The 26,641-nt window shown below is 39.0% G+C and overlaps 1 protein-coding gene across 1 annotated transcript; it reads right to left on the bottom strand.

Annotated features, from left to right (window-relative positions):
- Positions 1-2,298: 2,298 nt before the first annotated feature.
- Positions 2,299-25,448, bottom strand: hk2 (hexokinase 2). The gene is made up of 18 exons (XM_023397735.2): positions 25,161-25,448; positions 22,037-22,199; positions 20,094-20,242; positions 19,800-19,919; positions 18,975-19,070; positions 18,652-18,751; positions 17,582-17,765; positions 13,540-13,701; positions 13,134-13,367; positions 12,169-12,473; positions 11,911-12,059; positions 11,269-11,388; positions 9,371-9,466; positions 8,577-8,676; positions 8,277-8,460; positions 4,629-4,784; positions 3,328-3,564; positions 2,299-2,906 (listed from the first exon to the last, which is right to left on the bottom strand). Exons 1-18 carry the CDS (start codon positions 25,221-25,223, stop codon positions 2,762-2,764), a joined length of 2,763 nt encoding a protein of 920 aa, XP_023253503.1. The 5' UTR covers positions 25,224-25,448; the 3' UTR covers positions 2,299-2,761.
- Between the last annotated feature and the right edge of the window lie 1,193 nt (positions 25,449-26,641).

Below are 26,641 nucleotides of genomic sequence, written 5' to 3'. Positions count from 1 at the left end.
AGTCCCTATTATATTTTTTGAAGACAGAACCTAAAGGAAGCAAGTGCTGAGCAAATGAAATGGGCCCTAAAATGGAGCTTTAATGTACTCCACAGGTGTTGGTGTCAGATGAGAAGGTTTCCAGATGTGACTGAAAAAGATCTATCTGTTAGATATGAGGCAAAGCACTGCAGAGCTCTTCCCTATTTTCCCTGATACCAACCTGGTACTCCAGAAGGTTCAGGATGATAGTATGGTCCGCTGTATGAAGGTGGAGTTAAGATCTAGTCGGATTAGTATGGCAAGTTTTCCAGACTTAGGAGACAGCAGTAGGTCATTGGAAACTTTAAGTAACACTGACTCCGTGCTGTGACATGCCCTAAAACCTGACTCAAATTTCTCCATAAGATTGTTATTTTCGCAGAGTTGAAATACCATTCTCTGAACCAAAGCGTCAGTGTCCTGAACACATTTATTGAATCAATCACTCTTTTGGTAAAACCATAAGAATTTTTTACCAGTGAGACACAAGTTGCAGATCTCATTTCACAAAACTCTAAACACACTTTCAGTCACAGAAACACACTGTTCACTGTGATGCATAATGGTAACCACACGTGACACAAGGTAAACACAATTAAAGCACCGGTGTCATAGCTTACACACAACAACTCATACGTTCTGCTAATGATGTGATAAAACCAGTATAAATCAGTTCAGAGTGCACAGGTCTTTGAAGTTTGAAATAAACAAAGGAGGAAGATAATCTGAAAGGTAAAAGGAGGAAGAATGTGTGTTAGAGGAGAAAGAGTACTACATTCATGGCATGACAGTGAGGTTAACAGTAATCAGGAGGTTCAGAGAACAGGCATATATAATATATATAATATATATATAATATATATATATATATATGTATACATATACACATACACATATACACATACACACACATATGTATCCTTTTTGCTTTTGAAGTTTTAGTGCCGATCCAGAAAGTCAATACTTTATTGCTTACAGTACTTACAGTGGGTAGTACTTTAACTGTTACTGGGTTATGAATATTTTTTTTTAGAAAACATAAAAAGCCTTTACTCGATTACAAAGAGTAAACATTTATGGAGCTACATGCTCTGAGTGTGTAATAAACACTCAGTGGTGTTTTTATTTTGATTGGCTTGTGTATGATGTGAAAACAGTGTTTGACTTTGAGCACAGATAAAACTGTTTAGAGGTGATAGTTTGATTTTGCAAGAAGAGTCAGAGCTTTTGTGAACATAGAACAAACTGCAAAACTAGTGCTTCCATGAGTCAACATCAACTATCTCAAAGCCAACTCCAGAAGAGCTAATTGCACCCACGTTGACATTTCAACATTCAGAACAAAGAGGTACAGAGGTGGACTGCTCAGATCAAATCACTGCCCATCCCAGCCATTTCCATGAGGCAGCTTTTATACGGCCGAGTACGGGACCGGGCAGGCTTGTGATAGGCGGCTGGGACCAACGCCGCAGGAGGGGAGGGACCAGCCGAAAATGAAGTCCACCCACGCACAGGCAGAGAGGAGCGATGTGGAGGCGTGGACAATGAGGAAATCCACTTCCTGAGCAGCGGATGATAGGTCGCCCGATAAGCCTTAATTCAAAAGAGGAAGACTGCACCATACAATATAACACACAACAACAACAACAAGAGCTGTACCCGGAGCCTATAACATGGTGATTATGTCAATGAAGTATTTTCCCTTGCTGCTTTAATGGGCTGCTGATAATTAGCAAGACAGCTTCTATGTATGTCGAATGACACTTGAAGCCTGTCTTTTTTCTCTCTGCTTTCCTACATAGTTGCCTGAGGGCATGTGTCATTGATGAGGCTTGAGTTTTGGTTTTTCTAATTTTGAGCGGTGTCCAAGATGGCTACACAAGTTCAGTTGAACTGGGTGATTAACTCTCTCTGTGTTTGCGGCAGAGAGATGGGCCTTAGTAAGCATCCATCAAATTGATAGCTGTGGAAGCATTTATTGTGCAGGCGTACGAAGCAGGTGGTATAGGAGCAGGATGAATCCTGGTGGAAAACCTGATGTACACACGGTCAGAAATCCTCATCTGCTTCAAATGTGTGGCCATGGTGATGAGCTGGAACAGAAACAACCTGTACAAAGTTAAAAGAGTCAATAATAGTAAGGAATTGAGCAGCTTTGACACTTGTTGTGAATCATCATGTGAGTCATCAAGTGAGGAGCCTTGGTTCCAGTTACGTCAGTCTAGCTGTTTTTTTCTGTCTGATGACAGATGCTCTGTTCACAGTGAAGAGACAATGTAACACAAAATTAATTTTATTCTGGTTTACTTACATGTTCAACACAATCATGATAGAACAAAGTATTCTGATTGCAAAAGTCATACAGATGTGCTCAGGTCATTTCTAAGTTAAGTTAGGATTTTTCTTTAGCACAAGGTGCTTCCTAGTTGTTGTACAAGTTGGAAAGATGGCAGAAAAAAGAGCAGTGAAAAAAGTCACACAGCTGGTAACAGTCATATTTCACAGAAGGTACAACTTCTCTAACAAACAGCTGAACTTTAATTAGCTCATCTATGCTCATCTATTCCGAACCAAACATACATTCGCACATGTGCATGTGAACCACACACACAAGATAACACAATTTAAACGTTTCAGTACTACAAAAAAACTCAGTTTGAGTGTATGTAACTATTTATGGTTACCCAGTACAGAACATCAGTTGTAGTAGCTCTGGTTTCACCAGAATCACCTTGGGTATTCAGTGCTGCCCTCCGCTCTTGATCCTGCAGGCCACAGCTGTGATCAGCGCTGCTCCCTTCCCACTTCCATCCTCTGACTTGTGAAACGTCACCGGACACTGCGGTGCCAAATCCTGCAGTGTTTCTTGCATGATGCTGGAGAAACTTTAGGAGGAAAGCGATATAGCGAATAATATTCGATTGATTATGACTGAAGACATGAACGTTTTCACAGGTGCCTGTGTTATATTTCATATATCGGGTTCCTAGCAGTTTATAATTTCTCAGACTTAAAGCAGAGTTTGTGCTGAAAAAAGATACAACGCATGTGGGCTAGGGACTGTTTAAAATGTGCCACACAAAGACAGAAATTAATGCATAAAAAAAATCATCATAATGGACACCAGAGGGTTAAGAAAACAGTGGCTTTCCTTATTGTCCTTCAAGTGATCATTGTGATGACATGCTGTAGCTGCCAGAGCAACTGAAGCCATTTCCCACAAGGCAGGTATTGTACACTTTAGCAATGCCACATCAATGGATGACAGGTGAGCAAATACAGCAAAAGATCATAATTGTTACTTACTGAGGGTGTGTCTTATACAAGGTGCCATCCACTCCCACGGTGACGGAGAGCTGATTCAAGTTGCGGTTCTGTCGGATCTTGTCGACTACAGCGGCTAAACCGGCACCACAGAGCTGAGCTGCACGGCGAGCGACAACACTACACACCTCCTTCACCAGCACGCTGTCGTCGCACGTGGAGCTGGTGAGGCCCAGGTGCTGTAGAATTGAGCGGATCTGTCGCATGGCCAGACGATCTCTGTGGGGGTCAGGGAGAATTGTCCATTTCACTTTTGCTATTTTAACGGTGGAAAAAACAGTCACATGGTACTATGTATTCTTAACTAATCAGGGGAATGTTTTCGGCGTAACATACAATGAACCAATCAGAGTGACATCTCCTACTTCTTTTAAAAGCCAGATGTGCTTTGTTTTGTTCCAAGTTCATTACATATTGTGACTGACCAGTGAGCCCAGGCCCAGCACACACACACAGCAGCTCTATGTGTCCTGAGGGGCACGGAAGCGAATCAACATGCTGCTAGACATCTGTTTTTGTTACATGATGAGACATATGAACAAATCTTTGGTTCATTATGAAACAAATTTAGGTAATGAATGGGAAACATTGGTGGATTTACAAAGTAGTAATAAAGAACGCATCTCTGCAGAGTCTCATGCATCCATGACACATCGCAATCTTGTGCAACACACAACATGTCACAAAGAAGCTCCGACCCTCTGTGGACTGGACTATTCCACTGACTTATCCAAACATCTGAAGCACATTTTCAGCTCACTCTGCTTGTGTGTAACAGGCAAGTTGTGCTGTGTTGTGCATATTACTCTTTTGACAATGTGCCTTAAAATAACAGTGAAATACTGTGCTACTGACTTAAGACCAGGTTTTTCTTCTTTCTGCTGCCTCAAGATAGAAAAGACTGCACCGTATTTTAAGACCAACACGCCCAAGGCCACTCAGATAAGTGCAAGTGTATTTGCTATTTAAACAACGTGGGCAATGGATGGGAAAATGACGACTGCATCGGTCTGAAACTAGCAAAGACACTTATGTTGTGCTTTGCTCTGGGTGTAATGTGTGGCTGATATTTACATGTAACAGCCTGTCACTGTGTAGACTTGACAAATGTGATCTCATCTGGTAGCTCTGACACATCACTGACGTCCTGCTGTGTTTTTGTGGCCTTGTGAATGAACTATCATTATGTCTCATGTTTGTTTCTTTTCTCACTGCACAGTTAATGGTGAACGGGGGTGGGCTGAGGAGAGACACTGAAGATAAAAACAGTCTGTATCACTCACTTCTCAATCTGTGACAGGAACTTTGTTTCGAAGATGCCATGGGTCTTGAGTCGCTCTGACAATTTCCCTCTGAACAGCAGGCCCTTAGAAGTAAAATCCATCAGCACATTCCTTACTATCTCCCCCAGGTACATGCCGCTGATCATCTTCTCATACCTGCCAGAAAAAGAAAATTGTCATTAGAAATCTAATTAATCACACGGATAATGATCATAATGTTCTTGAATGAAAGCCAGAGAGCAAAACAAAGGTTTAATAGCAGAGCAGTTGTTACAGAGAAAGGTTTAACTGAGCCTTTCTCAAAGTGTGGTCCGCCAGTGGTCCGCAAGTGACCCCTACTGGTCTGTGAGTGAATTAGCTAAAATATCATGTTTTAAATTTAGTGTTTCTCAAACTTAAATTTAGTGTTTCTCAAACTTTCTACTAGTCTCTGTGAGTGACCACAGAGACTAGTAGAAAGTATTATATATGTGTCAGCTCATATGTAAATTCCAGTTCAAACATTATAAGGCCTATACGAATCGGCTGTTTTACAGTGTAGCTGGACTTTACTGTAATGACTGTTTTGCGAGTTTCGCGAGTTGCCAGTCAGTCGGAAAGCGGACAAGATCAACGACCGGAGGATTAAGACCCTGTCAATTATCAGAAAATCAAATGAAACCTCTGACACAACGGACACAACAGTCAAGTGTTTAAGTGCTGAGTTTCAGTAGTAATTTAGTCACCACTGTCTGAGACTGAGACTCGTGGTGCGTTTGATGACATCTGGCCATTGTTCATATACGTGTGTCCATATATATATATATAATGCTGAATGGTATCTGCTCCTCTCATCAACGTACTCATTCCAGACAATATGGTTCTTAATTTCATCAGTCAAGGCACAGGCAGCAAACGAAAGACAAGATAAACTATCTCCACAGCTGCTAATGCATACACACAAGTATCAGTGGCACTGATACTGTCACATTATTCCACTGATCAATAGACGGTGGTAAGAAACACAGCAAAGGATTCAAACTTGTAAGAAAAGTCAGCTTATAAATGTTTTGTGAGGAAGAGAGTGCATTCATGACATTTGTTACACCTTAAAGATACAATCAATGGATTTTTGTGAATAAAACAGAATATAAATATAACTTTGTTTGTTTAGAAGAAAAGTCCACAGGGTACATTTAAGTAGATACTTCAGTCACTGATTATGTGTAAAATGCTTCCAGTCCTCCCACCATCACATTTGATAGAGGTGACTGCTCAGTCCCGTCGCTAGTGTGCTGCCTTTGACTTTATTGATCATTCCCCACTCCTGCACCATCTAGAAACCTAGGTTGGTCTTCAGGGAACTGCTCTAAATCTACTACGTTCATACTTATCCAATATATCTTTCTCTGTTGTCATAGCAATGGCCTCTTCCTCTGTTGCCCATTTTAACTGTGGAGTTCCTTAATGTTCTGTCCGTGGCCCTCTGTGGTTTTCACTATACATGCTTCCTCTCAGCCAGATGATTCAGAACCATGGTATCTTCTACCACTCTTACGCAGATGATACAGTTATATGCCCCGTTACAAACCAACAACCCCAGCAGCCTTGATAATCTGTTTGCCTGCCTTTCATTCTGTTATCGGAAGGATTGTATGCATGTTTGACATGTGTTTTACTTTCCCACTATACAAAACAATTTATTTTTTCATGTAAACTTACTTTAGGTTTAGGAATGTTTTTTTTTTTAAATTGCCGTTTTAATTCCCCTTTTTGTTTGTAATAAGCACTTTTTAACTTTGTCAAGAAAAGTGATATACACATTAAGTTTATTATTATTATTTAATCAAAAGTATTTACATTTTAATATCAGTCTTGTTACACAGTGGTCTGTGGATGTTGCAGATGATTTACAGTTTTTATTCAGCAAGATATTTGATAAATGAGGCCTAATGATCCTCTTTCTCCTCCAGTAATTATCCTCAAATCAAACATTCTGCAAGAACATGTCTCCTGTGGTGAATAACCTTCTATGGTCTGTTTTAATGATCTTTAACTTTTTATTTTCTTGGTATTGTTTTTATTCCTTTTTTTTCCAATTTTAATGACTTCTTATCATTTTATTTTAATGTTTTTAATTATCCTATGCCTCTGTAAGCAATTGTGTCTGATTGGTGTTGTATAAACAAACTAAAGCAAAGCTGACATTTTAAAACAGTCTGAATGCCATTCCTGTTGCTGTGCACTGGTGCATTTTTTGCCTTGTAGCTGCTTGGTGATTTCCTGGCTCCACGTGAACCTGCTTGAACCACCAACGCTGATGTAGAGCACTGGATGTAATGATGAAACTGAGCACAGTACTGATATAACATTACTCATATTAAGAAGTAAGTGGGCACAACAAAAGTGATAAAAACACATCAGGTGCCTGGTCTTCAACACTGAAATTGGGGGCTTGAGATACATCCACATTATTAGTAGAGCTGGATATTGCCCCTGATTTCCTAAATTGATTCAATTCTGATTCACAAGGTGGTGATTTGATGTGATTCCTGATTCAATTGAATTTGATTCAGTTAAGAAATATTTCTGTTACTGTACCAAATTCGCCAGGATATAAATGAGATGCTCAGAATTTGGACACACATCTCAAGATGTAATAGGTAGGTAAGTAATGCACCAGTGACAGTGTGTATCAACAGGTACACATGGCTTGCACATCTTACATATGGATTTGCTTTTGTCCATCTCTTCACTGTCTTCATAGTTTTTTAATCTGAAATGCAGCCACACATCTGCCTTTAGACCTGTGTCTTCAGTGGAGCTGCGTCTGCCATGTTTTTGACTCTCACATGACAAGATCTCGTTGCGTTTGAAGGCTGGTCACGCAAGAATAACGGGGTTACAGCTTCACACACCCACGGGGGACTGTAAAAGGCTTATATTAAAATATCAATCTCGGGATTTTAGGAATTAATATCAGAATATTCAAATGAAAATTTGAATCGGAGAATAGATTTTTTTCAGCCCACTTTGAAAATGCAGTAGAGCCTGCGCCATGCCCCTGCCCTGCTGCTTTCTAATATTTCCAGGAATTTAATCTGAGTCACTGACTGAGCATGATACTGGTAAAATTGACCTAATTATCTCACTCGGCACAGACTTTGTATTACTGCCATTGTTGGCTTAATCACATTAAGTTTTTTTACATTTTAAATATATTCACTATCTCACTGAAGGCTTATGCTGTGCTTTGACCGTGCAAGGTATGAGGAGAGGTAAAAGAAGGAAGAGCAAAAAAAAAAAGAAAAAAAAAAGACTTGCAATCAAATAAGTCTGTATTGTCAACATTTGGTGAACTTTAAAATTTGAAAATGGTCACTGGGCAGTATAACTTTAAAGAGGAACTCCATACCAATTATTTTTTAGCACTGTAGATCACATAGATTCTTGTTGGGATATGATGTTTATGCAGGTGATTTTCCCACAAAACATGTACCATGTGTATAACTTTTGTGACTTTTTCTGCCCAAAATCAGCTTGTATGTGTCTGTTTGGGTTTGAAAGTTGAGCTGAACGCTGTGAATCCTTCCTAACTGTGACAAAATATGTTTCAGGGCTATGGCAATCTACTGACAGAATCTATTTACTGAATTGCACGTCCATTACCTCTGTTTCCCGGGGTTGTTAGAACAATCATCGACAGTGCGATCAAACTGGGTGCAGAAGTCATCAAGTTCACCATTGTCACCAAATGCTCCCCACTCCATGTTGACACACATACAACCGTCATTACCCTCCACCAGCTCAATGTTGTGCATTTCCTCCATGTAGCAGGCATTGGTCCCTGTGCCTGTAAAGACGAGTGGATAGGTATCACAACTACTGTCATGAAAGGAAACCAGTCAATTTTTAAGAGCTTGATGTGAAAACACACCACAGAGGAAGGTGGGGGGTAGAAAGACTTACCTACGATGAGTCCCACCTCACAATTGGGGTCCTCATAGCCGCAGGTCATCATGGTTCCCACTGTGTCATTAACCACAGCCACAAAGTTCAAGTCAAATTCCTGGAGGCAGCAACAATAAACACATTTACATCTCTGAATTCCATTAAAAAAACACATTAATCAATATTAAGGTTGTGACAAGTGACAGTGAAGACGAACTGAAAAAAAAAAAAAAAAAAAAAAAAAAAAAAAAAAAAAAAAAAAAAAAAAAAAAAAGAATCAAAAATGATGATGATATGATCATATGATGGTTGGGGCTTGTAACAAACAAACAAACATGTTCTTTAATGTCTGGAAATTATGATTTGTAGCATGGGGCGTGTCTGTAGCACCACAATACTTATAGTGCTAACAATAACAACAATGTGACACATCCTGCGATTGGGACATCGCACACACACACACACACACACACACACACACACACACACACACACACACACACACACACGTGAACAGAAACAACAGCTATATTAAGAAATACATAATCAATATACTAATTCTATAAGGAAACAGACAAGATCAGTGTGACCATTTCAATTTTCTCTCATACACCTATCACATAAAATGAAAAGTGGCTATTTCCACACATTCAATACGCTGCTCTTCTGAGCTATTACACGTGAAATAGGAAGCTTTTTGTACAGTATCAGTGTAATTCTGTTCTTTTTATTATATTCTTCATGTGTCAACATTCACAGGCCACATTTCTCAACATAATTTCAGAGAATGTTTTTGTGATGTGTGTACTGACCTGTCTGCGGCGGACAGCATCTTTAAGTAATGTAACAACATCTTGTCCTTCACAGCCGCTGGCTTTGAAGCCCTTTGTCCACTTCAGTAGAATACCCTGGATAAATGACAGCAGCATGTTTTCAGATCCTTTACAATTACTCAATACTTCTAAAAAATGGGAAGATAACTTTGATTGCCCTGTACCATGGGAGCAAGTTTTAATTTAATTTATAAAACAACATTTGACAAATTTACAAGATATCTATTAGGAAAAATTTAAAAACTTGGAGTATTGTCGAGTCAGTTAAGTGTCATTTTTGTTTTATGGAATCTGAGTCAACTGTATATCTGTTTTGGTACTGTCAGGTTTCAAATTTTTGGAGGGAAGTTCAGAAAATGTGTAATGCAATGAATGGATGAATGCAATGTGCTTCCAAGTAAGACTTTTTCTCTGTGATATTAGGTGATATTTAAGAGACAAAGGGTTACATTATTAACCTGATCATTCTATTAAGGAAACGATTATTTTTTTAAGCTGCTAATGAGGGTTCCTTGAACATCAACCACTTGAGAATGTTTATTAAATGTCATTTTTCCTTTGGAAGGATATATTGTAAAAAGAAATGATGACCTTAAAAAGTACAAGGAGAGATGGGAATGGTTTATTGAAGTTGAAGGCTGGTGAGAATTAAAAAGAACCTCAAGGGTAAAACTCAAGATTTATTTATTCTTCTTCTTTTCTTCTACATAATAATGAAATCTAAATATGGCCTCTTGGACATCTGGTTGTGATGACATATGTCGGCTGTTTGTGCTTATTTAGATGTTCAATTTTGATTGTGTATCTTGTTTCGTTTTTATGTGATTGTGATGTTGTGTCATTTTTTTTTGTTTTGTTTGTCTCCTTTTTCCTGTTGGTTATGCTATGTTTTTGTTATTTAAAAAAAAAACAAAACAAAAAAAAACACTACACTGAAGATATGAGGAGGTTACTACAGCAGCTGCTGTGAGGTTGTTTTCTATTGTTCAGTTTACCACACTGAAAAATACGGGTTGATTACAGTATGGAGCTGGGAAATTAAAACTTTTAGAGAGGATGATTTATTTAAGTTCAAATTCATAGGGCTTCTCTTTGTCGTTAACAGCTAAACGATACCCCCCATAGCTCACTGATTGTTCCAACTTCCAGCTGCTAGGAATTCTTTTTCAAGTTAATATGTCATTGTTAAAACTGAGCTTGCAGGATTTAGGCTGCATTTATGTGCCTCCCATCACAATGTTCTGATGGCAGAGTTCAGTCCAGACTGGCTTCTCTGCCTAAATCACTATTGCTCTTGTAGAAGGCTAAGAGTCTTATCATGTGAACACGTGGACAAGAACAAATATTAAACACATCAATATGCAAATTATAGTGTCCAACAAAGTAAATAATTGTTTTAGGTCAAATTCTCACTTCAAAGACACCTCCCCACATAACTAAATGTACAGTTAAAATTTAGCAATTCAGAAACTTCACTTATTTTGCTACCAACGGTGTCTTAATGAAGTGAAAACAAAAATCACATTCAATCACTCATAGCTAGAAAATATATTAGCGATATTACCATCACTATGAGAAAAGCAATAGCATGGTTAAGCTGGTTCTTAAAGACAGTGTGTCATCCTTTCTTAACTCATGCTGATGAAAACACAGGCTTTACTTTACTGCAAATGAAATACATTAACAACTTTAAGAAAATCCACCAAAGAGGAGGAGAGGTAATTAATGCAGGTGTTGAAGGGAACAAACAGAGTTTCTGCCAACTTAATGTCACACACAAAGTTCATCAACATGCAAAAATACAGTTAGATTCAATGTGACATCATACTTATGATAAGCAGTCTAACACTTATAATGAATATTGAATCAAACACTACCTGATCCAGTTTGCTTTGATGGCAAGGGAAGGAGAATGTAAATCCCAGAGGTAAGGATGTTCCTCTCATGCCCATGTACTCCAGAAAGTCAGCAATGCAGTCCACAATGTGGTTGAAAAGCTGAACAGATATAAAAAAAACATTAGAAGGTTACAATTTACCTTCCCCAACAGATATGGTGCCATTGGTGCATGTTTCTACACAGCAAATGACTACTGACTGTGATGTTATACTATACTATACTACAGAAACTATACAACATACTGCAGGACATGGTAACTGCTGTGCATGTCCCCATAATCAACAACATTTATATTACAATTTTATATTTTTTGACATACTCTAGTTACATGTCTTTATCCAGAAAATGCATGTAAAATCGAATACAAAACAATCAAACTGGCATTTAATACAATGAATTATGCACTGCATCCGACATGTTAAGTTAAAACTTTACTCAATAAATGTGTTTTTAATTACAATTAACATAACTTTTTTTTCTCAGGAGAGCAGTGTCAAACATCGGAAGAGATGAGACAACCTCAAAAAACATGACAGAGCTCGCTCAGTTTCATCTTTTCAGTTGCTGTAATCTCTCATTGTGTGAAATACTAAAGCACTTTAACCCCTGTGATGTTTTACCTCTTCCCCTGTGCCTTGCATGATCTCCTGTGGGATACTGTAAATCTTGTGGTGCATGTCCACATTGTGTCTCTTTCCACTTCGCACTCGCACCAGCAACACCCGAAAACTGGAGCCTCCGAGGTCCAATGCCAAGAAATCACCATGCTCTGATGAGGACAATAAAGACAAAGTGTTATAGAAAAGAAAAGAGAAGAGAATAGAGAAGAGATCTTAACTGAATAATAAGTGGAGGGTCTGATTTTCTCCTAAAGCTACCTGTTCCATCTGGGGTTGATCTGACGTAGGTGGGAAGCATCTTGACGCTTGCCATATCGTGGGCTTGCTTCGACAGGCCTCGCCCCATCTCCTCACTCATTCGCTTCTTCACCTCCAGCAACTGCTCACGGCTCAAACGCAAGGTGTCGAGGATGCGTTGACGCTCTGCATGTTGAGCAGCTAGACGATAAGCGACTGCTGTTACCATGGCTGAACCCTTACTGCTGCCATCCTGCGACAGCAAAAAGCGCACATCACAGTCTGGTACAAGTCGCCGCACCATCTTGTGGAGCCTCCGGGAAAACCTGAGAAAAGAGAGATACGTTTTGTTAAAATTTGTGTTGTTTTATCACTTCTCTTTCCCTTTTCTTTTTGCAAAAATGCTGATTTAAGCCATATCATTTGAAATTTACTCATCCAAATGTATTGATATAGTTCATTACAAATGTAGAAAGTTTATTTAGGAATGTAGAAAACTGACCTCAACTACTTAGTGTGTGTGTGAGTAGGCATTATTAAACTCTTCCTTGCTTCCTTTTGATTCATTCTTTTTGAGGCTGCATTTTAAATTTGAAAAACTTTATAAAAACTGTTCAATTTTAAAATTGTCTTTGCAAAACAATGACGTTTTTTTTTCCATTTGGGGATTAAGACTGTGTCGTCGTTTTTGAATTTCTCCAGCAGGCATCGTGACGGCAGGGTTTCCACCAGTGTATTCAAAGCCCAGTTGCCCACCAGGCCTAAAGTGACGCCCCAACAGCGGACTTTGGGGCAGCTCAGTTATGCTTCATTAAAAAACATTAACATCCATACCAACTTATTTTTGTAACAAATCAGGCATACATAAAGTGTGTCTGTTTCTGTAACAAGTAACAGGACCCAAATGCATCCTGGGACAGAGCTAACAAAATAGCTGTATGTGTATGTGAGACACACCAGGCGTGGTGGCGGTCAGGAGCACTTACTCTGGATGATTCTTGTAAACAGAGCCATCCACTCCAATAGTAGTACGCAGCCTCTCAGCTGCTTTGTTATCCCGGATCTGCCGCAGCACTGCCACTAGAGTGGCAGCACACAAATGAGCGGCCCTTGTTGATACTATCTGACAGACCCTCTGAGTGGATATGCAGTCCTCAACCGATGGTTCCAGACCCAGGCCCCGAAGCACCTTCTCAGCACTTGTCAGACCTTCCTCGCCTCTGCAGGAGAAAACAACAACATTGGACTTTTCTGTGACCTTGAGGACATTTCACTGTTTTTCAGTTCTATATATAGTTTATGGTTAAACGGGAAACATTTATCTACTGCTTACGACATCATTATAAAATAGTTTCCTCTGAATTTCTCAATCAAGCACACATAAAAACTAACTTGTCATTTTCAATGGCATAGATGTAGCTGGTGTTGAAGCTTCCAGTGGTGAGGAGCTGTGCTGTTGTCTTGCCCTGGAACAGCAGCTGCTCTTTGGTCATCCTCACCAGGATGAGACGGACCAGTTCCCCCATGTACATGCCACTGATCATCTTCTCAAACCTGCAAGCCAACACAAAAAAGAGAAACAAAACAATGTCACGTTCACATTCACGAGGTTAGTTTAATTCATACCTAAGCTGACCTGCCAAACCATGAACTATACGTCCACATACACAAATGCAGGTGACAGAAAGCCTGGTGGATGGTGAACTCTCAGGGACAAGTAACCAAGGACACCTCCTGATACAAATCTGTATAGTGGAGATAAGCTCTTTCACTCTCTTAGCACAGACTTCTGAAAATACTTGGGTACCACCTGTGACAATGACAATGTGACCTTGTCCATTTTCTTTTTTACAGCTGCTTATCTGTTTCTTGTGTTTTTTGACCTATAGACAAATTTACATCTTGGTGGACACTAAAGACCTATTCTATTACATTCTATTCACAGTCTTCATTACTACTTCAGTTTGAAATGATAAATCAAAACATTTAGCACTGCAGTAGGCCTGCATCTATCACACTAAAAATAATAACGATAATAACATTAATAATATAATAACATTAATAATAGCAATTTAGCATTAATGATAATAATTATAAAAAACTTTATTTGTATAGCCCCTTTCATATAAGAAAGGCATTAGAAAGTGCTTTAAAACAAAGAAATTACATGCATTAAGTGCAGTGTATGGAAAAACATAAAAGGAACATAAAAACATGTTGAAAACATTCATGTAAAATGAAAAATTATAATAATAAAATAATGTAAATATAATGTAAAATTAGAAGTAATAATAATAATAATAATATCGAAAAAATAAAATAATAATAGATAAGAGATAAGTTTTAAGCTTTCTTTTAAAAATACTTAGTGAGCTGTAACTCTAGCTTTGGGTTGTAACTGACAAAGGCTGCATCCCAAATTTTCCTACGTCTATTCTGGGAACCTTCAATAAACCAGCAGTAGATGATCTCAATGTGTGGCTGGAGGGGTATCATTGCTATCATTACATGTTCTTGTTCTTTTCCTCTGCGCTCTCTCTCTCCAATTCTCTATCTCTTCCAACCCAACCAGTCGAGGCAGATGGCCGTCCACCCCGAGTCTGGTTTTGCTTGAGATTTCTGCCTCTTAAAAATATGTTTTTCCTTGCCACTGTCGCCTGGTGCTGCTCTTGGTGGGAATTGTTGGGTCTCTGTAAATATTATTATAAAGAGAAGGTCTAGACCTGTTCTATTTGGAAAGTGCCTTGAGATAACGTATGTTGTGAATTGGTGCTATACAAATAAAAATTGACCTGACTTGTCTATGTAAAAGGTAACGTTAGAGTAGCATAGCTCCTTTAGGGCATAGGGCAGTGGTAACAAGCGAGTGACAGAAAAGTGACAGTGAAGCAGTGAAGCGGTGAATGCGAGTGGAGCCAAGGAAAATGTTAATAGTAAGTTGTCAATATGGCAGTAAGTGTACAGTATTGGCTGACGTGTGTCAATTAATAAATGCTACAGCTTCAAGACCAAGAAAAGTCGTGTGTTGTTTCCCCAGCTGCTGGAAAAGTAAAAGGAGTTGTCCCAAGCAAATATCTCCCCAAGTAAGGCTAATGTTAACAATGCCCTTTTTGGCTGCTATGTAACGTTAGCTACATTCATAGGAAGTCACATTAATTGGCTGCTGGTCAATGCTACATGTGTGCCCTGTGTTAAAATCCTCTGTTAGTAATTACAGCAGAGCTAGTGGCTCCACACTATAAGGCAAGCTACTTGACTTAGCTGCAATAACATTACTACCTCACTTATATGCCCAGTAAGTGAATGTCAGGTACAAGCTTAGACTAAACTCAAATTTGTCCTGTACACATACATCTTGATAGTTAAATTATATCACAACTTTCAGTTTGAGTCTGTTAAACCGGCTGGTTAGGAAGAAAAAAAGAGTATGATGACCATGGAGGAGCTGAGGTTAGTAAAACTAATTTGGGCTACAAACTAGTAACCTTTTAATGAGAAGTTTCTCTTGGATTTGAATGTACAAATGCCTATACAGAATGGAGTAAATAAAAATGCTGGTTACATGTTGCGTGTGTTACAGAAAAAAGGCCAGTAGTGCATGTGGTAAACGGGCATTTCCGTTCCTTTTTCATTTCTATAGATAAATGTCAAAAGCTGTAAATTACAACACAAAGGACAAACATGAATAATCTGAGAATTCTGACTCGCATGAATGCTGTCTGGCATCACATCCTCATGACACACAACTCACAACAGCACTGCTGCTGAAAAAAAATTCTAGGGGAAACACTGCACTGTGCTACAGAATGCCACAGAAAATCTTTGCCATGTGAAAATTGCTTTGAAGGTCAAAATTGCAGGTCAATATTACCTGTTAATACCACCATAAAAAAATTAATTCAGCTAATTTAAGCAACTCAGTATCACTGAGACTAGAAACTATTATTAACTACCCAAAATATCATGACCAAACCAGATTCATTATAACCTCAACCTCTAATCCTCAACAGAGAATTCAAACTAAAAAAACAAATACACAAATCAATCACAGTATCCACAGATGTAAAAAAAAAAAAAAAAAAAAAAAAAAAAGGCTTTTGATTAGATAGACAATTTGAAGTGGATCATTCTTGAAAGATGGTGTCGTCAAGTGTTTGCTAACATTATGGCAATGGCACGGATTACATCCTTTGAGCTACTGGAAGGCTTTGTAATGTGAAATATCAGTGCAAATATTGCCATTTCATTGCCAGCAGCTTAACACGGTGAGAAAGAACATAATGTTTGAGTATTTGAGTGTTGTTAAAAGGAAATTAAAATATTCCTCAAATGGAATGACCTCCTTGATCCAAAACAGTCAGGCTTCAACTCCACTGAAACAGCTCTATTATCTGTGACAGAAGTCCTAAGGGCAGCTAGAGCTGCAGCTCAGTCCTGGGTTCTTATCTTTCCGGATCTATAACAAGTCTTTGATACAGTGACCCACGGCATAATGCAGTCCGTACTCTCGGACATGGGCATCTCAGGCAAAGTACTTTCTTGGTTTGAATCCTATCTGATTGGGCGCTCCTTCAGTGTGTCATGGCAAGTAAAAATGTCTTTATCCCATCCCCTCCCCACAGGGGTTCCCCAAGGATCGGTACTGTGTACCTCTTCATCTCTCACCCCAAACAAGGTCTAGATAAACCTGGTTGTCATGTTTGATGGTTAGCTCTCCTTCTCTGACCATGTTGCACACGTCTCTCGGCTGTGCTGCCTTGATCCATCCATCAGAAAAATCAGACCTTACCTGACTCAGTGTGCCACCCAGCTCTTGCTCCAGGTCATGGTTATCTCTCGGTTTCGACTACTGCAATGACAATCTGGCAGGGCTCCTTCATGCACAGTGAAGCTACAGAAGTCTATCAGAGCAGGAGGTTCCCTATCTATCTTCAGTCTGTTGAAGACTCCTCTCTTCTGAGAACACCTCCTCTTCTAACACCTCTAACACCGTAACATCCCTAACTATCACTAACTATGAAATTTTGGTGCACTTCTTTACTGGATCTTCTTCACTTACTGAATAAATGTAGGACTTTGAACTTACAACAACGTCTCCTACTGCTCTGAAGCTTTAGTGATGACTCTCATTTGTAAGTCAGTTTGGATAAAAGCGTCTGCCAAATGAGTAAATGTAAATGTGAAAATAATGCTGTGGACATTGTGCTGAATTTATCATGACAAAAAGTTTTATTGACAGGAAACAGCAGCTATAATGCAATTTGAAACTGGAGCAGATCAGACAACGGGGAGGGTTCTTTTAAAATGTTAAATATACTGATACGACTTATCATAAATAAAGGCCTCTATAACACAAGCCTCTCTGCAGTTGAGTTAACTGAAGCCACTACTACAGAGAGATGTTTTATGTTGTACCAAGCTCAGAGATACTCACAGCTGCTTGCCGGGGTTCAGAGAGCCCGCATCTAATTCCTGGTCAATGTCAGTGCGCAGGTCCTCCAGGGCACCATCGTCTCCAAAAGCGCCCCACTCTGTATTAACACACATCCGCCCCTCGTCACCATCCAGCAGCTCAAGGTTCCTCATCTGCTCCATGTAGCAGGCATTGGTCCCCGTTCCTAGAAGGATGGGATGTGAGCATATAAATTACAAAGCAGTTCTCATCCAAACACAAGACCCAGAATGAGAAAATACGGTACTGCAGTGTCCCTCAGTCATTTCTGAATCCAATGAATCCAATGCTGTCACCTACTCCAATGAAGGCACTTAAAACTAACAATCACTCTTCATTCATTAACCACAATCTCCATTTGTGTCTACACATTAAGCAGACAACTTATGAGTCTGCCTATGCAACTCCTTTGTTTAAATGTAATAATTTGTTTGGCTATATGGCTGACCTTATGTTAATTTAGTCTATGCTACATGCCATACTGAAATCTATTTTGACCCATCATGTGTTATGTTTCATGGTTTTATTATTCACTAATTTGTACTGAAAGGTTGTATACAACTCTTTGTTGAATCTTTAAATGTTATCTAAATAGACACATTGACAATTGAAAAAAGTATCGGAGGAATGCAAAATAACAAGCTTTGAGCAGGTTAATGAGATATAAATTCCATTTAGCTGCGTCAGTTTAAAGATCCTGGTATTGTGCTTGCTGCCTCACTGTTGTTATTCTTTTTATTAACACCTATGCCAGGTCAAAATGTACTAATGAAAACAGCTTGTCCCGCCTTAACAGGGCAACTGGAAAATAAGACAGACATCAGTCAAGCAGTTTGTATGTGTCCACACAGTCTTGAGGGAAGGTCTAACAAGGCAAAATATGTGAAACCACCTGTGTGTGTGGATACACAGGGAATATCCAAAGACCATGCATTTTTAAACTGAAGTGCTGCTCATTAATATATACCCTAACACTAAAACTTACTGTAACACTTACTGACCATCACCAACTCTTATTATTTGATTTACGGTCACCGTTAGATTGAACTCACCTACAATGAGGCCAATTTCACAGTGCTGATCATCAAAGCCACAGGTCATCATGGTTCCCACTGTGTCATTGACCACTGCCACAATGTCAATGTCAAAGTCCTGCAATGAGATTAAATTTAACTGTCTTCATTAAAACCAGCACACCAAAACCAAAACCTTTGAAATAAAAATATAATTTTGCATCTTGCACCATGTGTACGTTAGCTATAAGCTAGCTGTGTCTGTAGTGTTTCTGTGTGTTTGTTTTCAGCTATGCCATGTGATAACCTCAAATTTTTCATGTATGAAAATTGTACCATGAGACTATCATTTGTACACTTACCCCTCGTTTTTTGATGGATTTCCTGAGAAGGCTGACCACATCTTTTCCCTCTACTCCACTTGACTTGAAGCCTTTGGTCCAAGACACCAGAACACTCTGAAAACAGGAAAATAAGGACATAGGACAGAATCAGGATTATACTGTTTCATTCTAGCTGGATTCAGATTATATTTTCAGACTGTTCAGATTGGTTATGCAGACCTCAAGAATTTACAATCTGATTGAGTGACAACTAAAAAAAAAAAAAAAAAAAAGAAATCTTTTAATAAGTGTCCAAAAGGAGACAATGACAATGAGACCATGGATTGCAATCTCAAGTGATGATGCACATCATGCACATCACATCATCAACTTTTGACATAAACTGAAAAAAGTTGAACGTATTAAAAGGCACATTGGTACAAAGGCATCTAAAGCTACTGAGCAGCAGAGGGCAGGCACAGGGATTGCACCAATTGCCAAAATCAGTTTATTTAATTATCATTATAATGTTTATATAGTGGCTGACCACCACATAAATATATGGGAAATAATGCGTTGATTTAAAATATTGATGTCAATACCGGATTATGGACCTGCAACCACCCATTAACAAGCCTGTGGAGCTGGCGGCCTTCTAGGCTAAATTGTGAATTGACAAGTTGACAGGACTTACTGACCAACATGTAAAAACTGATAAAACAAAACTGCACTAAAACTCACAATACGTTGTATTGATTTCACCAGTGTTTTCACTGATATGTAGTTTACAAGATAATGAGAATCAAGTGTAATTTATGAATAAAATATTTCTATACTTAGGAAAAGAGCTTCTACATATCTCACCTCATCCAACTTGGTCTGCTGGCAGGGAAAAGAAAAGGTGAAGCCCAAAGGAAGTTTTTTGTCCTTTATGCCCATCTTCTCCAGGAAACTGGACAGACAATCTGCTATGTGGTCAAATAACTACAGAGGAGAGAAAAGGTCAGTTTTCTTATTAGCCAAGAGTTGAACAGAAGTTTCCACTCTGTCCATGTTTGGCATTGTGACATTGTGTGTGTGTGTGTATGTGTGTGTGTGTGTGAGAGAGTGAGTGAGAAGATACTTTATCATCAGACAGAGGGCAGAAATGCCTCTTACCTCAGACCCACTGCCTCTCATGAGGTGTTCAGGAATGGCATAAATTTGATTTTCCATCTCCACCTTTTGCTCGCCATCAGCCATAACTTTGACCAGGAGCACTCGGAAGTTGGATCCACCAAGATCAAGGGCCAGGAATTCACCTTGTTCTTTGAACAAAAAACAAACCAACAAACAAAAACAATCACATATAGCTTTGCACACACTCAGACACACAGAGGTTCAAGAGATTTCCTTCCTCAAACATTGGGAAAAATATAATTTACATCCATGTTTACATTAGCTAGCACACTGCTTCTCCCCCTTTTGCGGGCACATTGCTGTTTTGCCACCTCTTGCTATCAGTCAGTGGAATTTGTGTATTGCATCAGAGGGAGGGCTGCAACTAACAATTATTTTCATAATTAATAAATCTATGAATTTTTTCTCAACGAATTAAATTCTTTTGCCTGTAAAATGTCATAAAATGGCACTTATCGAGGTCCAAGTAGCTCACAAGCGTTTGGATACCATATGCAGGAGTTGCAACATTGTTGAAACTAAAACTTTGGTCATCTGGGGTTTCGAACCAGACATTTGTATCCCTAGAGAATGTAACTTACTGACTGCACCACTGGGGAAAAATGAGCTGCACACACCCTCCTACAAGTTGAGGAAATGGCATCACATGTGCAAAACTGAGGTTAGAAACCACAAGATAGTGTGAACCGAATTTTGTATGAATCCATGCAACCAATTACAAGGCATAAACTTTTCACGTTCTAAGCGCCCCCGAGTGCAGAATATCCCAAGCTATCAAAACTCATACATATTTATGTCAAAATGAACAATAAAGGGTTGGATGGTTAAAAATTTAGAATTTCAAAACAGATTGATGCATTAAAACTTAAGATCAGGTAAGTCTGAAGATGATTGTGAAGTTTGGCCCAGTGATTACGGGATGTCAAAAATAGGTTTTTGACAAAATTTTTATTTATTTGCACACCATCTCATACAAAAGCAGTTCAAATAGCTTTATATAAAAAAACTAAAACAAATAAAAAAAAAAAATGCAAATATGTACTTATACACAAAAACGTCCATGCATGCATACATGTAAATATGCGCATACATACATACATACATATTGTACAAATACAGTGTGTTCATTTTAAATTAAATTAGACAGACAAAGACTGTGATGTGATTACGGCTATATCTACTTGTACAGTGAACAGAGAGAAAGTTAGAGGCTGCTATGCAGTCAGCATAGAGAGGTGTGGCTGCGGAGGGAAAGCCTGACCTCTCACTTGTGGGGCAGTAATGCTGACTCTCTCCTATGGAAAGTAGCTATGATTTGTCTAAAAAGTCATCATTTTGAAGGCGCAACAACCAATAATGAAACACTCTGGCCAACCAGTGATGTAACTTTATCACTCAGTCAGACAGCATTCAGATGTGTAACTTCATTCGTCAGTCAGTCAGTCAGTCAGTCAGTCATGGACATTTGCATTTATAGGTCTGGACCTGATGTTGCAGTCTAACCTAAAAAAGGACTGAAGCAGTTGGTTTGTCAAAAGTTTTCATTAGTAGAGTGAATCAGTGCAAACCATTATTTTGTAACACAGAACTACTGCTACACTGCTCTGTGTGAGGCTGAAACTTTTTCAAGCATGTTGCACAGGCAAAACCTTAACTGACTTTTTTCATCTTCATCTCTAAACCCGATCATCGGACTATCTACACAGATAGACACCACTGGAGGTAATATGCTGACTGAACTTGGCACTGTACACATGTATTATAATGTTGTGGTTTTGCTGTAATGTGTATGGAACTACAGATATAAACTTGAATCTCTGTGAATGAAAGTGCCATCTCATATAATTGGGTCTAATGTGGGTTGACTGTGTGTTCACTGTACCCACTTTATATGCTGATTTCCTACTAGAAAGGGGTATTACCTGTTCCATCAGGAGTTGAGCGCACAAATGTGGGCAACATCTTGACAGCAGCTGTGGGGTTGGTGTCTCTGCACAAGCCTTTGTCCATTTCTCGTCGAAATCTTATTGACAGATCCATTAAAGTCTCATCTGACAGCTGAAGACGGTGTAGGTATTTGTCCACCTAAACCATTCGAGAGGAAAATCGTTACATTTAAGATACTACAGCGACTACAGCAGTGAGTAAATAATTAAATAAAACTGTAACAAATTGGACAACCCTGCATTGAGAACATCTAACCTACATCACAACTTTCTTTAAAGAAGTTCCTATATTTTAGTGAGTGCAGTATAAGTGTAGAGTGCAGAGCATAAACAAAATCTAAAATTCAAAAACAACAGAAGTTCTACCTGTACTGCTGGCTGACAGGCGCTGCATTATGGACACTGTTAATTTAAACTGCTGGCAGCTGTATTTAGTGCTGCTCCATTGTTCATTCACTCAAAAAGAAATCAGTGTTCCCTTAACATATGGGCAAAAAGATGTGTTCCCCTCTTTTATTCCTGTTCTTAATTTCAAAAAGCACAACCTCACTTTTTTCTGACTCAGTCTAATTTTCAGTGCTGTGACAGCTGGACTCCACTGTTAATGTAATCTCTCTTTCTTTTTACTTCCTAGTGTCATTTTCAAACTGATGAAAGGCTGTTATTATAAAATACTTTAACAAAGTGTAACACAAAATGGTGTACTTTAAGATATGGACATTTTGGGGCACTTTTCGCCAGTGGATCAGTTTGAAATTCGCCAGGGAGGAAAGGTAAAAGATACAGCCATGGTGAACTAGTTAGATGAGAGGCTACAGACAACTGGCTCTTATTGCAATTTGGGCAAACCTCCAACACATCATCAAGGTAAACAACAGAAAATACCATGGAAAATAGTGACAGTCTGTCTTTCTGTCCATAGCAGATGCTGAGACAACGTCTCTGTTTCATCCAGACTGGATTATTCTAACAATTAAAAATTTTACCACATTATACCAATTTTACCTTCCCTTCATCAGCTATTTGTCCATGTCAGATCAGACTTAAAGATGCTTCATACAAAATAATAAATGGGTATGCCCTCTTCATATCCATCTAGGAGTCAGAGTTAAACAGACATCAATAGGCTGCAAGGCCTTTTCCTATCGTGCCACCTTCCTCTGAAGCAACCTCCCTGTTGACATCAGACCGTCTGATTGGCATTCAGGTAACATGAAAACGCTAAAAGACAGTATTTGGTTTATGTATTGTGTGTGTCAGTGTATTGGAAGCACTCTTGCAGTTCCCGCACAGCTGGGAAACCAGAGCAGCTCACTAGACTGCCTGTAACAAAAGGTGTAGCCTTAAACCCCTGGTTGGCATCCATACAACATCCAGTCATGTACTAGATTTATAGTCAGTCTGTTTTTAAAAAAAAAGTCTCTAAGTCTAGAGACAATGCAGGATCACTGCAGGCTGTAAACACCCCTAATAGAAACTGTTTGCCCAGAAACTCTCTGTCAGTGACAAGGCACTCGTCTGACCAGTGGTGGAAATATGATCAGCCAGTCAGTCAGTCAGTCAGTCAGTCAGTCAGTCAGTCAGTCACATTCCAGATCAGGCCTGCCCTCGTTGTTGCAGTCCAGCCAAAAACACAATGATTCTTAGTATCAGGTTGTGAAGGAATTTTCTTAGTTTAGTCTACTTTCCTTATTTTGTAGGCACACCGGCCAGCAAAACAAAACCATATGACAGCCGTGTGGAACTTTTACAAAGTGTGTGAGAGTGATATAACGTATGCCATCTGCAATGCAGGTCTCCAGAATAACTTTTTCACTGGTTGCATCCATGATTTGGCCGCCTTTATTTTCTTTATAAATATAGCCTATTTCTTCATGAAGGAGGCTCTAAGGCTTCCTCTTCTTTAATTATGTTAAACAAAACTGTAAAATTATATCATTAGATTTCAGTAATGAGGCACAATAACATTCATGATTTTTGTAAAAGTATACTAACTTAAAAACCTGTTACTGAATCATGTCCAGAGCAACAGAGACACAGAGCATAACCATAGTAACTCACTCAAATACCTGCCTGCATGCACACGGCCCGAGAGGAGCAGCAGAATGGAAATAAATGACAATAACTGATTTATTTAAGCAGACTTAATTTAATCAAAGCATCCAAAAACACTGAATGAGCTAGCATGAGGTTTATGTACACAGCGAACTTGTGTCATACATGAACAAAACAGAAGCAACACATAACCTAAACATTGCTCATGAGTTGAGGTTCAAAAAGAAACAGGAGCTCACTAACAGGCATGAACTCCTATCAAGGTGTGCTGCGGCTATCTTAAGGAAGACAATGTGTGGTCTGATGACGCTGCTTCTCTCGTATCCAAGCAACACAGCATGGTCTTAAAAGAACATTTAACAATTTCGATTGTTATAAATTGATGGTCGTATGAGGTCATGGTCAACACCAGGACCTTGAAACTGAAGCAACTGGATTGAATTAAGGCATTTGATTAGTGAAAAGGCCTTATTGTTATCATAGATAGAAAGCTAGGAATCTATACACGTAAATGGGATGTGGCACTTATACGCCGCTTTTATGGTTTCTCAAAGTGCTTTTCACTACAAGCCATATTCAAACATTCACCCACACATTCATACAGCCCCTTTTCTTTGCATTCACAGTCACACAAAGACTTGACTTGGGGGTCAGTATTAGGGGACAACACGCTTTACCTCCTCAGCCGCCCCTACGTGTACTGGACACACATACAGATACACTGACTTTATTGAACGACATATGCAGTGAAGAGTGTACATACTGAATGGAATGAGCCCGACTGTTTTGTAACTTCACATAGTGCTGTCCCATTCCTTATGGTATTAAGGCCTTGCACTTAGACATCCTAAAGCCGGATATTTGGACTGAGCGACAGTTGACGTGGAAACATCACTGTCTTCCTTCATACATGTATGCTAGTGGCCGGGCTGTCACCTTGACCTCCTTTTTCACTTTGTTACCGTCAACACTTTCAAATGTCCCGTATTGATACACAAAATGTCCCTGAAACAAACCCAAACGAGTGTTTTACACCAGTACTCACTTTATTCGCTTGGTCATCATGGAGTTCGGTGCAGTAATTAGCCAGAAGACTTGAGGCTAACATCGTTAGTTACTGATGTGTGACGACTTTACGCCCTACCCGTCTTCCTGCTTTAGACTCGCAAAAATGTACAGTGGTTTCTTAAAATAATAAATACAAAAACAATAGTATTTTCACCCGCCGCTCGATGTCTTGTCTAAAACTCCTAAGAAACAACTGTCGTTAAAAACAGCTACGTACTGTTTAGAAACTTCCAGCTTCCTTAAGTTAGTAGTTCGGTGACGTCATCCCGAGTACATGGCGCTGATTGGTTACAGAGAACGCGCGGCGTGGTCTTCTTTTTCTAGTGAATGTGCAGGAGACTGGATAATATACACTTACATCAAAAGCCATGCAACAAACTCCTCTTCTGTGCACCCTTTCATGTTAGTTTTCCGGTCCACAGTTTGTCATGAAAGTATTGATCTAACTTATATATATTCCAGTGCTGTACTTAAGAAGAGCATTGAAGCACTAATACTGTATTTGAGTGCTGCAATTTTATGCTGATTTCCACTCATATTCAATTCACTATTGTGGTTTTCACTCCACTACTTTTATTTGATTTAGTCACACAAAATTTGATGCCTTTCACTGTTGTTTTAAGAGTGGTGGGGAAGCTATTTTGCAAGCTACCAATTACTTTGCACCGGAAGAAGTTGAACAGCAACGCTACTGTAGGGAGAAAACTAGTCTGATTAACTAAACTTACTCAGAAAAGTAGTTCAAACTACTTTGTATCAAAACATGTAGGCTGCATGATGTGAAATTATAACAAAATATAATACAAAAAAGCCACATGCCAGCAAAAAAAAGCCCCTCAGTTGAGTTCATTGTAGAAAGTGCTGGCTTGTTCAGAGGTCATAAAGAAACCAAAAATATAAAGACCCCACTATTTGTAAAAGTGCTGAAAGTGCTGGGATGCCAGCTTTGGTTTTGCAAATAATAACTGCTTAAGTATGGTCATGATGATTCTTCGGGAGTTTTATCCATGGGGTTGTGTGTTGTCAGTATATGGGCACTAAGCAATGCCTCTCTCGACTTTTGCACATGCACGACACAAAGGTGAGGTGTGTGTGGTGGTGACTGCCTGATGATTGCATTGCAGGGACAAGCCTTTACAGTGGTCAGGATGAAAGAAAAAAAAGGCTGACTGTACAGTAAATAAACAATGGTAAAATAAAATGAAAAATAATTCCTTTACTTTTATGGCCTAAAATTTTGTGTAGTGTTTAACTACACAAAAAAAAAAATGGGGAAAAAAGAAGCTTGCTGACCTACCAGCAAGTCACTGCAAAATGTGGTTAAACTAGTTTAATTACATGTAGTTCACTTATCCCCAACACTGTGGATACATTAAATAAAATAAATCATCCAAGAGTATATAAACACCTGAAAAAGAAGTATAAACTAAAATCAAACCTGACAATGAATTATGACTA

Source organism: Seriola lalandi, unplaced genomic scaffold (assembly GCF_002814215.2).
Source record: "Seriola lalandi dorsalis isolate HSWRI2012SDOR001 ecotype SW California unplaced genomic scaffold, Sedor1 jcf7180002054883, whole genome shotgun sequence".
Lineage (NCBI taxonomy): Eukaryota > Metazoa > Chordata > Actinopteri > Carangiformes > Carangidae > Seriola > Seriola lalandi.
The sequence above is the reverse complement of the archived record's forward strand: the minus strand, read 5'-3'. Positions and strand labels throughout refer to the sequence as shown.

Coding starts and splice junctions, on each gene's coding strand:
- hk2 (XM_023397735.2), bottom strand. CDS start 25,223: ATGTTAGCCTCAAGTCTTCTGGCTAATTACTGCACCGAACTCCATGAT. Junction 20,243..22,036: donor CTCAACTCCTGATGGAACAG/GTAATACCCCTT, acceptor TTTTGTTCAAAG/AACAAGGTGAATTCCTGGCC. Junction 12,060..12,168: donor ATCAACCCCAGATGGAACAG/GTAGCTTTAGGA, acceptor TGTCCTCATCAG/AGCATGGTGATTTCTTGGCA.